At 29.2% G+C, this 18,559-nt stretch overlaps 1 protein-coding gene across 3 annotated transcripts in view; it reads left to right on the top strand.

Annotated features, from left to right (window-relative positions):
• Positions 1–18,559, top strand: part of LOC118188566 (ubiquitin-protein ligase E3B) — an 83,370-nt gene that overhangs the window by 54,715 nt on the left and 10,096 nt on the right. For all 3 annotated transcript variants that reach the window (XM_035359029.2, XM_035359027.2, XM_035359028.2), the window contains 10 exons: positions 511–610; positions 714–833; positions 1,002–1,079; positions 1,547–1,645; positions 1,747–1,854; positions 3,013–3,150; positions 3,949–4,073; positions 11,101–11,283; positions 12,876–12,987; positions 16,721–16,813. In XM_035359029.2, coding sequence (XP_035214920.2) covers positions 511–610; positions 714–833; positions 1,002–1,079; positions 1,547–1,645; positions 1,747–1,854; positions 3,013–3,150; positions 3,949–4,073; positions 11,101–11,283; positions 12,876–12,987; positions 16,721–16,813 — 1,156 coding nt within the window. The remainder of the gene's footprint in view (positions 1–510; positions 611–713; positions 834–1,001; positions 1,080–1,546; positions 1,646–1,746; positions 1,855–3,012; positions 3,151–3,948; positions 4,074–11,100; positions 11,284–12,875; positions 12,988–16,720; positions 16,814–18,559) is intronic.

The following is an 18,559-nucleotide window of genomic DNA, read 5'->3' as shown; positions in this document are numbered from 1 at the left end:
TAAAAAGCAAATTTTTTAAACCTAAAGTGATTTTTTTTTTTTTTTTTTTTTTTTTTTTTTAATCCTGCGCTATACCTGCAGGATTGAAGTAAAATAAACTTAAAGCATTAAAGTTATTTATATATATATATATATATATAAATACAGAATGTATGCTTTCTTTTAAACAGCTTTTTTATATTTCTTGCTGATATGATCATACATTAATAATCATCAGCTATATGGATATACATATGCATATAGATATATATATACATATATAAGGAAAATATTTAAATATAACATAATTAAAATGATATGAAACATTTAATTATTTAAACATTTAATTAAAACTATGAAATATACATAAAACCCATGTAAATAGGAGAAGGAGAAAATTTTATAAGTGCCCAACAAACTACACTTTATGCTTAGTTGCATAACTATGCATTAATTTTTTGTTTGATTTTACTATTTTATTAATATTTTTATTGTCTAAATTTTATTTATAACTATTCATTTCATTTTTAGAGAGATCCGCGTTAGTTCTTTCATGAGTGATTTGGAAAGAGGTAAAAAAGCTGCCCAAGTTTTAATGCAAAAAGTTCCACACATCATTCCACACAAAGAAGTAATGTCATTTTGTATCCTTTTATTTTAGTTTATTACTTTTTTAAGATATTCTGTACTTCTTTTTAAATATTTTCAATAATTGTTTTACTTTTCTTTTCCAGCGAGTGGTCTTATTTAGGAAGTATGTAAACAACGAAAAAGAAATATTAGGTTTAACTGAATCAGCCTGTGCTTCACCACAGAGCACATTAATTACTGTCCATAGATCTAGAATTGTGGAGGTAAGGTAGTTTGAATGATTATTGATAACTGTAATTTTTAAAATAAACTCTTCTACATTTTACTTTAGTTGCTAAATAATTCTTTTACTCAAATAGTGTGTAAAAATCCCGCATAATTACATTTTTATGAAAAACAAACTTCTTTTCTATACTTCTTTCTCATTTCAGGATGGTTATCAGCAGCTTTCTATGTTACCATCACAGTCGTTAAAGGGTGTCATAAGGGTAAAATTTATAAATGAGCAGGTAAAAATTTATCAAACTGGAAGAATATTGTATGCATTTGCATTCTCCTACCTTGGTTATAATCACTTTAATGACAGTTTCAAACATTAAAAAGCATTTATCCACTTACCACAGACAAATGCTTTCTAAAACGGGGTGTGCTCATTATTAACTAACTATACTGCACTAACTGTGGTCTTTACGTACATCATTTTAATAGATAATTAGATAGTAATATTAGTTTTTAGCACTTTTTTTTAATTTCCAGTTGTTTGCTTTATTACATTTTAATCATTTTTATGATTTAACTTAAATTTTAAGAATTCATACTTTTAAAATAATAATGTGCAACATGTCTTTTTTTTCCCATTGTATACAAGGTGCCTTTTGTACAATAATGTTAACTGAAAAATCATATTCTTATTTTACATCACATTTTTAAAGCTGTACGTTCCATCTTTCTTATATTGCTTGTATTCCTTTTTTAGGGCTTAGACGAAGCTGGTATTGATCAAGATGGTGTTTTTAAAGAATTTCTAGAAGAAACAATTAAAAAAGTTTTTGATCCTACATTAAATTTATTTCGAGTATGTTCATATGTGTATTTATTTATTTATTTTATCTCTGTTAAATAGCATATAAGCTGCTTTGATTTTTATATATAGTGGGTTTTTTCCATATGTTTCAGGCCACTAGTGAAGAGAGGCTTTTTCCTTCACCGACATCTTATATCCATGAAAATCATTTATCGTTATTTGAATTTGTTGGAAAAATGCTTGGAAAGGCTGTGTATGAAGTAAGCTATATTTCACACTTTCCTTCCTAGAAGAAAAAGGGGTATTTTAATAAATAATCATTTTAGAAAAAGCAGAAGAATTTTATTATAAAAGTACTAAATAGTATTGCAGTTTCAATTTTTTATGGGGATTCATTAACTGATCATGATTTTTGAGTTACATAATTACTATTAAGTTATATATCTTAAAATACATTTAAACTACTTTTTGATACAATTGTGAAATTTTGAATAATCAGTTCTGAAAACATGCACTATATCTATGCATATTTGGGCATTTAAATTTAGTCTTTGTTAATGAAATTTTTGGTTGAACACCATTTATGTAATCTTGAATGTAATGCCTATAAAGAAGTTCAGACTAATCCATTAGCTTGAAGTACTCTATAGCTGTAATAATAATGAATCACTTTAAATTTCAGTTTTTGTATGGAATTAATTTCAAATAGAAAAGTTGAATGCACATCAAGAAATAAGCAGCAAGGTCATACTTCTTCAGCTATATAATACTTGTAAAATAATTAACGAATTATTGTCTAAAGTTAGGCAAAAAAGCAACTTAGTTTGGCCTAGATTTTGAATAAAACACATGTTCCTCTTCTTCAGGAGCAAAATATGTTTTGAATTTTTTTTTTAAATGCTCTGCTGCTCAGAGTAAATACAAAATGTGAACATTAGAAAGTATGCCTTTAAATGTTTCTTTTATACCTTAAAAACAACCAAACTTTTAATAAAATCCTGTTTTCTGTTAATTTTAAAATAGAAGTAAAATATTTTGTATTATGATTTCTAAAATGAAATTTTTTTGAAGCAATTTATGTGTATTTTTTGTAAATATTAAAGTGGGGATTAATAGTAACTTTGCCAAAATTAAATGGTCAAGGTGTTATTTGTATCCCTTTCTGAATTAATCCATAAAAGAGAGTTAGAAATATGACATAGAAAGGCATTTTAATCAGATGAAAATAAATGCATTGGTTTATTATGAACTCTTTATTCATTAGCCCTATTGATGATTGAACTTAATTATATTGATTTTGTAAATTGAAATTATCAGGACAATTTAAAACCCAAATCTGTAACTATGTTAAACAATATTTTTCATTGGCATAAAAAGAATCTGTATTGTAATTAACATATTTCACCATTTATCTCTAGGGAATTGTTGTTGATGTCCCATTTGCATCATTCTTCTTGAGTCAAGTTTTAGGTCACACACATAGTGCTTTGTACAGTTCTATTGATGAGCTTCCATCTTTGGATCCTGAACTCTATAAAAGTTTGACGTATATTAAGGTATTGTTTAGTTTTTTTTTATTTTTAATGATTAACTTATTATTTTGCAAAAGCTTAAAGTATAGGAAGGTAACATTTAGTACTATGGCTTTGAAAAATCTGTTTGATATCTTTTAATATTAAATATGAGAGAAATTTCTTAAAAAAACAATGTATAGTCACATTTATGCTGTATAATGTGCTAGCATCCTAGTTAATAAATTATGAAATCTAGGCTGTGTCTTTCTCTCTATTCATCTGAATATGTGCATTTGGATTCTATGTAAAACAGTTGATAAAAAAATTACATCTTTTTTAAGCATATTTTTTATGACATTTTAAAAAACAAGAACTTCAACATTTATTCTCTGATAATGTATTATATTTTATATCATAGTGTTAAAGAATAAATCAGTTTTATTACTATTAGTTAAAAAATGAATAAAATAAAAGCTATGCATATGATAGATGTGGATTAATATTATTGAAACATTAAATGATAGCAATCGTTTTCATTTTATGCAGTGTTTGTAAAACTAATTGGTGCTGTATCCTTATTTTGACATTATAAAAAATCAGTTTTGATTGTCACTTATTACTAAACAATTTGTCATAATTGTTTAATGAATGATTTTAAAACAGTAAATTCTAAACATGGTTACAGAATTTACTTTGATTGAAGTATTTAAAATATCTGATATTTTAGGAGCTGAAACAATTTTTTCTACCTTAAGATTTACTATTATTTTTTTAACTAAATTGTGTCTCTTCATGCTTTTTACCTTTTGTAATGCACATTTTACTGTTTTTATTCCTTAGCATTATGTTGGTGATTTACATGATTTGGATTTAACATTTTCTATTGATGAAGACTGCATGGGACAACTAGTCACTCATGAACTTGTTCCTGGTGGTAAAGCAGTTCCTGTTACCAACGAAAATAAGTAAGACGACAACCTTCCTCAATCAATTTAATTTTAGTGTACTTAGATTTGAAAGCAATTTAAAGGCGATGTTGAATAAGTGCTTAGCCTAACATACTTTTACAATAAATATCTGAAATTACTTTCTCAGTTTTCTGCATAATTGCTCTCCATTTCAATACATTTAAAGATAAACTTCGTATTCCAACAGGGGGAAGCCATTTTCACAGCCTAAGCCACTCTCAAAGATGTTGCTATAACATGAATTTTAAAGCGGTGCTTGAATTTCTGAAATAAAAAGAAATCATTTGGGGCTAAGTCTGATGAATACACTAAATGGGAATGAAGTTAAAATCCACATGCTAAATAGCAGTCTGTGAAATTTGAGCCTTGTATACTGCAACATTGTTAGAATTGACATTTGCAGCTTTTTTCTGCTGAGTTTGCAATGCTGTTATTGCTTCACAGTCCTGAGCCATATATTGTCATTACCTTTTCATATGTCATTATGTGGCATATAATCAGTGAATTGCAATTGCTCTTCATCTTTAAAAATGGTACCAAAATCTTCCAAGCAGATTAATAAATCTGAATTTCGGCTGTTGGGAAGTTCCACTTTATATCTGTACCATGCTGTCTTGTTTCATTTTCAGGTCATGGTGAAGACATGTTTCATGTTCTCTCTCTAGCCATGAATAAAAATTTTCATCACTGTTTATCATAAAAAAGTTTTTCAGAATGTTTAACTTTGTGTTTCTTCATTTTGAAACATTACATTCTGAGTACATTCTGGATGTATATCTTTGGTATCTCAGCTGTTCCACTGATCCAAATTTAATGCCTATTTTTATACAATCTGAAAAATTGTCACTTATATATTTTTTATCCAATATTTCTTTGTTTTTACTCCTTTGTGACATGGTGAGGGAAAAGTTTCCCTCTGCGCACACAGAAAAATTGAATGAAAAAGGATTTATATCTTAATATAGGTTACTCTGAACCTTCTTTATTTATACTAGAACCAGTACATATATTTTAGCCATGTTTAGTTTTTAAAGACCCACATTTTTCAAAGAAATCTTCCAGTTTTTTTTTTTTTTTTTTTTTTTTTTTTAAGTATATAAAAAGAATTGTTTGAAAAGGAATTTCTATGTTATTTTCTTTGCTATATGCTAGTCTCCTTATTTTATATTAGTTTTAACTTTTTACTTTAAAATTCTACCTAAACTCCAACTGCGAACATCAGGTGTGTCCTGAGTGGGATCACTAAGACACTAGGACCAGACTAACAACTGTATATTTGTTTCACTGTAGCTCTGCAGTGGGCTCATTCACAATGGAAATGGGGGTCCACATCTATGTTTTATTTCCTTTTGACGGGAGGTTTGGTTATCAACTAAGAAATTGTTGGGATGATTTTCCGAAAGTCAGGGGTAATTTAATCAGTTAGCTGTTTGGTTTTTCACTAGAGCAGTTCTATTTTTCTCCGCTTTCATTCAAAGAAGTTTTGTTAGCACTCCGTTTTGATAGTTTTAGTTGTAGACATTTATTTAATTTTATTTTATAGTTTAAATTTTCTTAATTGTAGATATAATATTAGTTCATTTTTTATGATTTCTTTTTCATTTTATTCTGATTTTAGTTCATTATTTTTCCCTGATTTTTAATTATTTTGCAAGTGGATCGGAGAGGGCTGACAATTTCTGAAGCACTGAAAGTGCTACATGAATTGCCATCAGGTAGCGAATCTGATACGGATCCCAGTACATATGCGAAACATGCAATGTTGGGTTGTGCGTTTTCAAAGGTGGTATCGTTTTCTTCGAAAAATACCACAGGAAAAATATAGACGAAAGTGTAAATACAAAATGCAAATATCATACACCCAAGTTATTTTTTTCCACTTACACACATGTAATCATCATGTTATCGAGACAGCTTTTTTGTAGGTAGGGGAGTAGAGTAGCAGGCCTCCTCGGGTAATGCTAAATCTGCTACAATGTTCAGAATCTGGTGTTTTTTTAATTGTAGGCAAAATCTTTTACTTTATTATGCACTTCCCAGCAATGCACGCTTCAGCACTCTTTTCTAAGCTCTATTCATTCAGTGAGCCTGCTCTGGGCACACCCATAGAATTAAACTGGTAAGTGCTATCTTTATAAATTTTACCTGTGTGCTTACTCCTTTAGGCATGATTAGACTGCCTTAGGTGGGATGATTAGAGGGAAATTTTTTTTGTCGAAATTCTAACTTTAAAGGATAGCGTGTCTAAAAGGATTAATGGCATTTCTTCTCATCTAGTGATCCCATCTGAACTCTTGCCTGGTCTGGAATCTCTTAAAATGTTGCTTTTTTACACTTATACATTGTAATCCACTTTTGTATGATGGCATAAAAATACTGCAATTGTGCTTTCGTGAATATTTGTCAGTATTAGGCATTCTTTTGTCTAGAATTCGGTCACCCAATGATATTATTTTCAATATTAATACAGTCAAATACCGAAAATCCGCCGATCTGAAATCTGCCAACTCCTGAAATCCGCGTTGCCTCTCAGAATATAAACATTCAGTTTATAGGTTCCGGAAACTGCAACATTGAGTGCGAAATATCAAAGAAAAAAATACTTACCAAATAATGACGTCATAATTACCGAATAACAATGAGTCAAAACAGAAATATCAAATTATTGACATAAAAAAGTTTAAAAAATAAGATAAAATAAATAAGATAAGTTTTTTCCTCTCTAATCTGCATCAAGAAAAAAAAGCAGATGATTCACTCAACTCTTTGTTCAAGTTCACGATTCTCATTGTATTTTCTGAGCTTTGTTATTTCATTTTACGAGATTGTTTAGTGCTGTCTGTTTTTTATCGGGATATTTTGTGGATAAATTAAGAATATTTTTAATTTCAGCCCTGTTTAATACAATGACAGATAAGAAACTCGTGATTTTACTGCTTGCAACGTTGAAAAACGTAAACACGTTGCATTGACGGTAACGCAAAACATGCAAATTCTGCAAAAGATGGAAGCAGGTGCTACTCCTCGATTTATAGCAGAATGATATGGAATTGTGACACGATTGTGTATGATATATGGAAAAATAAAGAAAAGCTGTTGAAATTTTATAGCAACAGTGATTCTAACACAGGAATCCGAAACCGGAAATCTTTGCATGAGGCGAAATCGGCTAACCTCGATGCTGTATACATATAATACAATGAAAAATATAATCAATTTATATATAATTTAATGCATATAATAAATTATTGCAATAATGTATATAATAATTTAATTAAATGTATCTAATATGCTTTATTCATTTTGCACTTTTAGTCCGAATATTATGCTTTATCTTTTCTGTCCTGAAATCCTAAAATCCGCACAACCTCTGGTCCCAAGCTTTGCGGATTTCTAGAATTCTACTGTATATTATATGTAAGATATCAGAAAATATGATAGCTGCTTCAAAAATAATTGGCGACATCAAAATTAATGATTCTAGATTTGGTGCTCTCTCCCTAAATTCATCTGTTCTCCCAAGTTTGAGATCATTCTGTGTTATGTAACAACCTCAAATTAACCAATCATAGCTTGTCTCTAATTAATTACATCAGACTTGGTATAAATACCGCTGGCAAATAAATTACTTCATTCTTTCTTCCTTAACTGCTGTCTGTCAACATTGCATTGTTTTACCTTTGCTTAACTGCCTACGTACGTCATTTCTTGTTAAAAACCAGTGTACATAGAAATTTGTCATATTTCATTATGATTGAATCATAGAAATGTATCGGATTTCATTATAATTGGATAAATATCTACTGAGAGGATTTTATATGCGTAGAAATAACGATTGCGTAGAAATAAAGATTCATTTAATTCATTTTTGTGTTGGCATCATCTGTTCATCTTCCCAGCCTACCACTATGCCACCATGACTGCACTTCAAAAACATTATACAGTACAAAGTCTGTAATCCAGTCTTCTATTATCCAGAATGATCTATAATCCGGACCTCAAAGCCACAAACTTTACGCATGCAAGTAAAGAATGTGCATACATTATGGCACGTAATGTATGTTTTACACATGCACGCGTTGAAAGAAATGTTCAATAAAGTAAACAAATAAATAGAGCCTTTTCTTTTTTTTTTTTTTTTTTTTTTTTTTTTTTGTGAAATTTGATACCCTTTAGATCATAATTGCTCTTTATCTCATAAATTACGGTTTTATATTTTTAAATGTATAATTTCTGCGTGCCATCTTACCAAGATTTAAATTGATGATCTATAACCCAGAAAAACCTCTAATCCGGAATCGCCAAAGTTCCGACGAGTCCAGATAATACACTTTGTACTGTGTATTAGGGATATGATAATTTGTTCCTAAACCTGAGAAGGCGGTATAAGTTGAATGACTATCAGTTGAAGGATTTGTATATAGTGTAATTACTCAGTTGTGTATATTGTAAAAAGCTAATTGTCAGACTTATGCTGTTACTAAAGGATTGGCCTATTTCATAATCTTTAGTCTGTCAAATAGCTCTTTATTCTGTCAAACAGTGAAAGTCATGTCGAAACAGTAAAAGTTTTTACTTCACCCAAGTCATGTCGAAACGATTAAGAATTTAAGAAAGAAACAAAGGAATTTTCACTGTTTGACAGACTTCTTAAATTCTTAATCGTTTCGACATGACAATTAGCCAGAAATTAATTAATTTCCATTCGCTAGTATTTTCAAAAAAATTTTTAATAAAGTAAACAAATAAATATTGAGCTTTTTTTTTTTTTTTTTTTTTTTTTTTTTTTGTAAAATTTGATACCCTTTAGATCATAATTGCTCTTTATCTCATAAATTACGGTTTCATATTTTTAAATGTATAATTTCTGCATGCCATCTTACCAGATTTAAATTGATGATCTATAACCCAGAAAAACCCCTAATCCGGAATCGCCAAAGTTTCGACGAGTTCAGATAATAGACTTTGTACTGTGTATTAGGGATATGATAATTTGTTCCTAAACCTGAGAAGGCGGTATAAGTTGAATGACTATCAGTTGAAGGATTTGTATATAGTGTAATTACTCAGTTGTGTATATTGTAAAAAGCTAATTGTCAGACTTATGCTGTTACTAAAGAATGAGCCTATTTCATAATCTTTAGTCTGTCAAACAGCTCTTTGACAATGAAAATTCCTTTTTTCCTTTCTTAAATTCTTAATCATTTCAACATGACAATAAGCAGAAATTAATTAATTTCCATTCGCTAGTATTTTCAAAAAAAAAAAATTTAACAGCCGGTTTCACTAAAATAAGAACTCCACAGAATACATCCCTCAAGAATTCCGAGTCCCACTCACTACCATAAATTACTTCACCCAAGTCTTACCGACTGATATTATTCAAAGCCCCTGCTGCCGCTAAGCATTTTCGCAAACACTACACTTCTGAGTCAGACGCGAAGAGAACACTTTGCCCACTAGAAAGTATTTTCAAACGTAAGTTAATTAATACTTATAAAGTATTAATTAATACATATAAGTTAATTAATACTAAAAAGTTAATTAATACTTTTTATGGCCTTTATATCTTCATGCACATTCACTTTTCTTATTATATTTTTTATTTTTATATTATTATTATTTTTTATTTGTTTTTACAAAGTTTACATTATTTATCTTATATTTAGTAATTTTCTAATGTTTTTTTCAACTACTTTGAATTCTATTTCATTATGACAATTTCCAATGTTTAATTTTTACAAATAATATTTAACTCAAATGCATAAACACAAGTGTGTCGGGGGATGGTTACTTGAGCATTGCCGAAATTTACTGCAGAAATTGCTTTTCACTCACAATTGAATTGGCTAAAATGCTTAATAGGAATAAGTTCTTTGAATATCAGCATTGGTTCATAATCCCTTCTATTCACGGAAATATTTGGCCTGACATGAATTGCCGGTTTGGCTTAGCCTTATTGCTCGAGTAAAGACGAAATGCCGTCGTATTTATTTATTAATTATTGTTCATTGAACAGGAGTTGGTTTGTTCCCCTTGAAAAGTCAACTAATTTCCGATCAATGACAATGATTACATGCATTTAATTTAATTCTTGCCTTTAATTTATTCCTTTTACAATTGAAATTTTGTTATTCATGATTTAATTCCAGTCCCCGTTAAAGCATTTTTAACATTTTACTTTCAAGTTGCTTCAAAACATGTTTCAAAATGTAACTTACTAGTATGGATTCACTCTTTTAAGATAATCCTACTATAATTAAACTTAGGAAATAATATAATCAATTAATTAATATTATTTAGTAAATTATATATATATATATATATCACTAAATAACATTTAACAACCTCTTAAAAATCTAATAATGCCTGCTCTTTGTGTTTTAACTTTAATATTTCTAAAGGATGAGGGAAATATTTTCCCATATTTCATTATTCCATTCATTATATCCATTAGCATAATAAAGGTAATTTCAGAAATTTTGTAGCATGGTATGGGTATTTCAATAGATCGGAATCTTACATGAATGCAAATATTGCATTTTAGCAGAGATAATAATTCTATTGATCACATTGCAAAATTACAGTCAGTCACAAGGGTCAATAATTTGCATACATTTTTGCAAATTAGAGTAATAATGGTATTATTTTATCATATTATTATTATTAAAGTAATTTCAGCACGTAAATGTAGTGCAATTTTATTACTCATCAGCATTAAAATACTAAGATGCATGTCACTGACTTCTTCCTGATTCACATTATGATTTTTTTTTTTTAATTTACACTAATTCCATATTAACTAAACAGTATTTAAATGTATACTCTAAATGTATTCTGTATTCACCTTCAATACTTTTTACAACTTTGATCAATGCAATTTCTTATTCTTACAGTAGCCATTTCATTTACGGATTTGACTTTTTCGTAAGAAGTAATTAATAATGTAAGTTAAAAAAAACTATGACTATTGAAATATATATAATGATGTTACATTTGCATTTTCAAAATTTATATTTTCTAGAATCAGCTATATCCATTTAATGGCTCATTTTCGAATGCATGTTCAAATTCATGATCAAACTAATGCATTCATTAGAGGCTTCCGTTCAATTGTGAATCCTGATTGGCTGACAATGTTTTCTACTCCAGAACTTCAGCGGCTGATTTCTGGCGATAATACTCCTGTTGATCTTGCAGATTTGAGGTTAGTTATAATACACTTTATTTACTTAATGCTAATTACTCTGTGTCTAGAAGTTAATCAACAGGCATAAAAATTAGCATATTCTGTGATAGAAAAAAGGGCATGTAGCCACAAAATTTTCAAAAATAACAGGGTTATACAAAAATTAGCCTGTGATAATTAGCCCATGGAAAGCATTTTGTGTACCAGTATATTTTAATAAAAACAGCATGTACTGAACCTATATCTTAGCATTATGGAATTTAAAAAGATAAACAAAACAGCAAAATTTTGAAATGGGAGTATTCAACATCATCTGAATGAGGCTATGTAATGGGAGATAACAGGGCATCTGAAAAGGAACTCTTAAGCAGAAGTAACTGAAACCCTAAATGTCAGTCGTTTCATCTGTTCTGTCTGTTGACTGTAAATCAAATATCAGAGTGAAGCAACTGTGTTGCAAGACCAGTAAGCTGATGCTGAAGTATTACAAGTAGTCAGAAGGATTACTTTCTATATCTGCAAGCCTGGCACCAAAATTCAACTGCTGTACATTGAATTTCTTCCAGCATTGTTGCACCGACAAAAAAATGGGCAGGTAAGCCAGAGTTGGTTGGTCAGCTGTATGCAAGACAACTATCTATACTACAATGTAAACCCTTGCATGGAGGGGCCTATTTAAAGTTTTCAGAGATTACCTCAACTGCACAACATTGGAGTAATGTGATGAGTCATGGTTTGGTCTGCAGATTGTTTCCTGCTGATTTTAGAGTAGAAGAATCCTTAGAACTTGTTATTGCAGCAATAATATCTGTAAAACGTGGGGAGGTGGTGGTTAAATGGTTTGGGCAGGGAGTGCCATTGGCAGTGCTATTGATCTCCATATTTCTTTTTGTAATAATATAACTGCTATAAAGCTGTCATCCTTGCTCAGTATTTTAACTCCTTTGAATCCTAATGCAATTTTTATGGGCAGTGATGTAGGAGTTTAAAAGAACTTGCGTTATCAGCATGTATTTGGAATCAGAAATGCTGTTTCGTATGAGAATTGCCATCTACATCCCGACTTGAATTCAAGTGAGCATGTATGAAAGGTATATGATTTCACTCTATCACCCTCCCTAGAATTTTAACAAGCTGAGAATATGCTTGTTGCATGAACAGGCTGCAATAAGTAATCTTATTCTTGACTTAAATCAGTGCTGTTGGGCATCATTTCCAAGCAGAAGTTATCACTTTCATATTGACAAATATCAACATTTTTTATTACTAAAAATTGTATATTTTTGTTTACTTTCATATTTTTATTTATCGCAAAAGTTTCTTTTCTAGTATTTTTCGATTTACTCCATGATTTGCAATGCTTTTCAGTGGATTGGATTACAAATGTGTCTTTTTATTCATGATCTTGCTTAGGTTTTAAACTTAAGTGTATTTATTTACTTTAATAATTTTTATGCTTGACTCCTGTATTTTTTTCTTTTTTTGGGGGGGGGGGGAGGGAAGTTTAAAATTGTTAAAACTTTTTTGAGAAATTTGTTTTCACTTAATCTGCATCATTCATCATCATTTAATGTATTCATACATCTAATGTGTTTTGAATATTTTATTAGGAAACATACGAAATATTTTGGAGGTTTTCACAACAATCACCGAGTTATTAATTGGTTGTGGGATGTTCTTGAAAAAGATTTTACTCAAGAAGAGCATCGAATGTTTTTAAAGGTATGTTTGTATAGTAGTTTAATGTTTGTATCATATGTAAAATCACTCACTTGCAAAACTCATGCATTTTAAATGTATAAAAGTTCTAATTTTAAAAATTAGCAACTGAAATTCAAGATTTTACATTCCAAATATCTAAATTTTTGAACCACTAATTGATGTGCTGTAATATTTTCCCTCTATTCAGTGAATGAAATGCTTAATGTAAGATGGCATTTCTCTCTCTTTTTTTAACATTAGAAACCATGCGTTATTGTTTTCATTAAGTGAAAAGTGAATATTATGTCATGTCACTTTAAGAATTGTAACTAATTACTGAAGCGTAGATTTATATTTATCTTCCTTGTTGTAAAGGTTCATTGGTTGGCAGTGTAGTAAAATATATTATATATGAAACAGTCTGTTCTTCTCTATAACATTTCTCTAAAAATATTATTTATGTTTATATGTTAATTATAATTAATAAAATAAAATAATTTTATTTAAATAGTAATATATTTTTAATAATACTTTATATTTTTATTTGTATACTTTTACACACATACACACACACAAAAAAAAAAAAAAAATTACTGAAATATATGTACAATTGTTTAAACCTAAAATATTCTTTTGAGTTTTTACGTAATAGTAAACAGTCTAAGTATTACTTTTATTTAAGAAAGTAAGTATTTGTATTATTTCTGTCTAGTATGTATTTCAGCATAGTGTAGTTTATAGAATTCAGAATCCTTACTTTTTGTTAGTAATTTACATATTATAGCACAAGTAAATATTTCTTACCATAAAAATAAATGCACAAGTAAATATTTCTTACCATAAAAAGTAAATGCACAAATAAATATTTCTTACCATAAAAAGTAAACGCACAAGTAAATATTTCTTACCATAAAAAGTAAACGCACAAGTAAATATTTCTTACATTAAAAAGTAAACGCACATTAAATATTTCTTACCATAAAAAAATCTCAGTTTTAGTCTTTTTAGGTTACACATAGAGGTTTTTCTTCTTAAAATAAGTGAACTTTTTAACTCATTTTTTTCATATTTTGAAGTTAGCATCTGCTATCGAATGTTAAATTAGAATCTGCTTTCAGATGTTCTCCGTTTGAATTATAAGTATATCTGAACTCTTATTATGAAGAAGAAACATATATGTATTTGAGTTGATAAGAATGCTGAATGCTGTTTTTTGTCCTGAATCCTTTTTCTGACTACTTCAATAAGTAGGTCTAATGATACCTTTAAAGAATTAATTTCAGTTTTTCAAAATTTAGCATTCTGATTATTTATGTTTATTTTCATTAATATTTCAGGCCTTGTTTATCCATATTATTACATAAATGTGATCCAATTTCCTTTCATTAAGTCTTTTTCAAAAGGCCATGCTCTTTTATACAATTTGCTCTTTTTTTACACTGAAAGACCTCTTTTGCATAATTGCTCGATTAAAATTAGATATTGCTTATTTTTCTATATTATGATAAAATGTTTATATTGAAAATATATTCTTAAGATATTTAATGAATTCTTGTACCAATTTAAAATTTTCCATTGAGATAATTTATTAGGTATTTCATAATTTTGTGTTTTCATATTTGTTATTAATTAATTTGTTAAATCAAATTAAGATAAAGTAAGTTTTGATGTTGAAAAATTATGTATCCACATTGCAAATTTCTGCACGAAAAGTATCATAAATTTAAGAGAATTTTATGAGATTTTACAGATATAAAATATATTTTACAGTCATCAAATAAATTTGAAAAATTATGTTGCTTTTTATATTATTTTCTAATTTCTGAATTAACTATACTAATAGATTATATTTCATATTAACTAAATTAATTAATATAATAATATAATTTGTGTGCAAAATGTAAAACATTCTTAAATTTTAAACCAGAAATTAGGTCAAAGAACTTTTTTTTAAGTTTACAAATATATCTCAGGACAACAGGTACTGTGTAAAAGCAAAACAATCTGAATATGTATAATATGATTTATCAAAATGTTCATTTAAATGGGAATCCTGATCTCATGTAACAGTTGGATAACATTGCCAAATATTCATTTATAGAAATAAGTATGAGTTTAAAAATGTTAAATATAAAAATTATTAATTAAGTATCTGTGTTGTTAGTCCATGACTCTTTTAAGAGAGTCATGGACTCTCTTAAAAAATAAGAGAGTCCATGAGAAAAATAAGAGAGTTTTTAAGAGATAATTTCTCTGCTGTGAAACTGTTAGTATAATACTTTGGCCAAGAAATGTTATGGATTTTTTGCAATTTAGCTTGTGATTATCCCATGAATTTTATTATTTTCTACAATAAAATTTATATCCTAATTATAAGATACAATGCTTTTTTCTGCTTAAATAATGGAGACAATTTTAATTTCTAAGAAATAGGAATAAATAAAATTCTAGAATATATTTAGCAAATATTTTTTAATAATTGACTTTGATTATTAATAGCATTAATATTGTTTTAAATGAGTGATATGGGAAAATTACTTTAAAATAATCGGTGATTCAGAAAAACCAACATCATTTCTATGTTCTTTTTTTTATTAATTGTTTAACTAATACATACAAGGTGTGACACAAAAGAAAAACGAGGCTGAGTGTGTAGCTTGAAAAAAGAGTGGACTTGGCAACAACTGTTTTGGTGATGTTATGCCACACACCTCCTCTATCCATGCAGCCAGTATCTAATTATCCAGTCACACCAGTTGGGAGTACTACGTCAATGAGTGAACAACTGCATTCTGCCAGAAAAATGTCTAATGTAAAAAAACGAACAGCAAATCAACATCAAGTTTCTTGTGAAACTTAAGAAATCAGCCACGAAAACTTTTCAAATGTTAACCGAGGCTTATGGAGATGAAACTTTGTGTCATGCACGTGTGTTTGAATGGCATTAGTGGTTTTCAGGGGAAAAGGACAGTATGGAAGATGATGAATGTCAAGACATGAAAATTCAAGGCAATGTTAATTGTCTTCTTCGACATTAATGGAATTGTAATGATTGAATGGGTTCCCAGTGGTCAGACTGTTAATCAACACTACTATATTGAAGTACTAAAAAGACTTCATGAAAAAATTAAATAAAGGCCACAGTTGTGGAGTGATGGTTGGATGTTTCACCAAGACAATGCACCCGCTCACACGGCCCTATCTGTCAAGCAGTTTCTGACCAGCAAAAACATTACTGTGATAGGATATCCTCCTTATTCACCTGATTTGGCTCTATGCGACTTTTTTTTTTTTTATTTCCTAAAGTTAAATCTTGCTTAAAGGGGACCCATTTTACCTCAATTGAAGAGGTTGAGGCAAAAACAAAGATTCTCCTGAAGGGCCTTCCAAAAACCTCGCTCCAGAGCTACTACCAGCAATGGCAGCACCGAATGCAGAAGTGTGTGAATGCTGAAGGGAACTTCTTTGAAAGTGATAATGTCACAGAGAACTCATTCTGTAAGGACAATGATTTATTGGACCAGTGTCTTTTTTTTTTTTTTTTTCGTGTGTGTGTGTGTGTGACACCCTTGTATATTTTAAAAAGTGGGACTTGTGAAGTATTTTAATTTCTTAGTTATGCTAAAATATTTTTGAATTTTTAGTTTCATGCTATGTAATATAAATTTATGAACTTAAATAATTTGATTAAAAGCAGCAAATAATATAATTTTGTTTTTTCTAAATTGATATTTTTCATTGTATCATGTCACAGTTTGTCACAAGTTGTTCAAAACCACCACTATTAGGATTTGCACATTTGGAACCTGCTTTTTCCATTCGTTGTGTGGAAGTTAGTGATGACCAAGTAAGCATACATGTTATCTTCAACAACCTATCTGGCTTTTATTATTTTATAGCATGATATCAGTGTATTTTATTTAAAGAAATATTAATTATTTTGCTAAACTCATCCTCCAGTTTCATGTAGTACGTTCATATCATATTCACTTGAGATATTCACCCAGGTTATAATCATCTCACACTGTAAGAAATGTAGTACCTCATCACTATGCACAACAGTTCCCATTATGTAGTTTCCCACCTTCAAAAGTGTCTATTGACTAATATCACTTAACACATTAAGCTCTGCATCAATCCCTAGGAGCCAAACTTAGATCAAGTAAAGTAAGCTTGGCATTTCACTTGTTAAAGGATTGTGGTTTTTGTGCATATGTTGTATTCTGAACTATTAGGATTTATAGTTGCTGGCATCACAAAATCTTTTAAGATCTTTCTTTGGTAGTATTAAGTAAACTTTTACAATGTTCAGAAAATAAAATACCAAAAATGCTGCAATGAAAGATTAAGATTAAGAGCATCAAGTTAGTTAAAGTTTTACAATGTTCAGCTGTTTTAAGCAGTGATGTTATCTTGCCAGGCCAGATAAAGAGGAAAATTGATCCTATATTACAGCTTTAGGCAATCATAAAGGGAGACTTAGTCTAAAAATTACTCAGGGTGAAATTCTGTTTGAGGCAAGAATGGATATTTCCAATTTGAAGTACAACGTAACAGCTGCCAAAAATTTGGAATTTTTAACTTCTAAGTGTGCAATAGAAATGATACAAAATCACTCGTAACAGTTAAAAATGATTGAATACTAACACATTAACCTAAGCAGAGTAATTTTCAGCTGATTCAGAGGGAGTTTTCCCCCCTTTTCTTACGTTGAGGGACGGTATTACAAGAACATTTCAGAAAAAAATCAACTCTGACATCTCAAATTTGTTTTCATTAAACTTCCAAAACTTAGCCAGCCTGGTGATCAAAGTTGTCATCAGTTAACACCATCAAGTTTTTCTAAGATATTTTCACTATTATAGCATTTGTTTGCATTAAATTATGAGTACTGAAAAATAATAATAAATGCATCCGTACAAACATGGTGACCACAAATTAAATGTTACAAAATACACAATTTTATTTACATTTTCCCTTTTCTAATTTTTAGCTTAAATCTGGATTATTTGCACATAGCACACTCATATCATGCAAATTATTTCATCAAAATTTTTAAAATGCAAAGTTATTATGTTTTTAATATTATTATGTACAAAGAAAGTAGTGTCAATATAAGGGAAAAATATAATGAAAAGAAAAAAATTTGGAGAGAAATAACGAACTATCTTTGCTTAACATTAGAAATTGTAAATCCTTCAACAGTAAGCATTTCTGTAAGCTGAGTTCCCGCACCAAACCAGCCATTGCATTTCACATAAGCACTGTTGGATTACTATGAAATGTACTAGAATTAAGTTTTTGATTTATCAAAAGTAAATTTCTTTTTTCTTTATCACGCTTTACTTAGCCATGTTTCCCATTTTCAGCACTAGAAAAATCTCGACAAATCATGATTTCAAGAATCTGTTTCTATCTGAGGCCACTGTAAACAGGCTTGCAAACAAACCAGCTGTGAAGTGCATTTAAGTTTGAATGCAGCATCTGCTAAAACAAGAGCAAATAAATTCTTTAGACTGCCACATAATTTTAAAACTGATTAACTGCACAATTTTAGAATTAATGTTAAAAGACAGCAAAAAATGTGCCCAAA

This window comes from Stegodyphus dumicola, chromosome 7, assembly GCF_044657685.1.
Source record: "Stegodyphus dumicola isolate Sdum_Otavi_A_Nest chromosome 7, ASM4465768v1".
Taxonomy (NCBI): Eukaryota; Metazoa; Arthropoda; class Arachnida; order Araneae; family Eresidae; genus Stegodyphus; species Stegodyphus dumicola.
The sequence above is the reverse complement of the archived record's forward strand: the minus strand, read 5'-3'. Positions and strand labels throughout refer to the sequence as shown.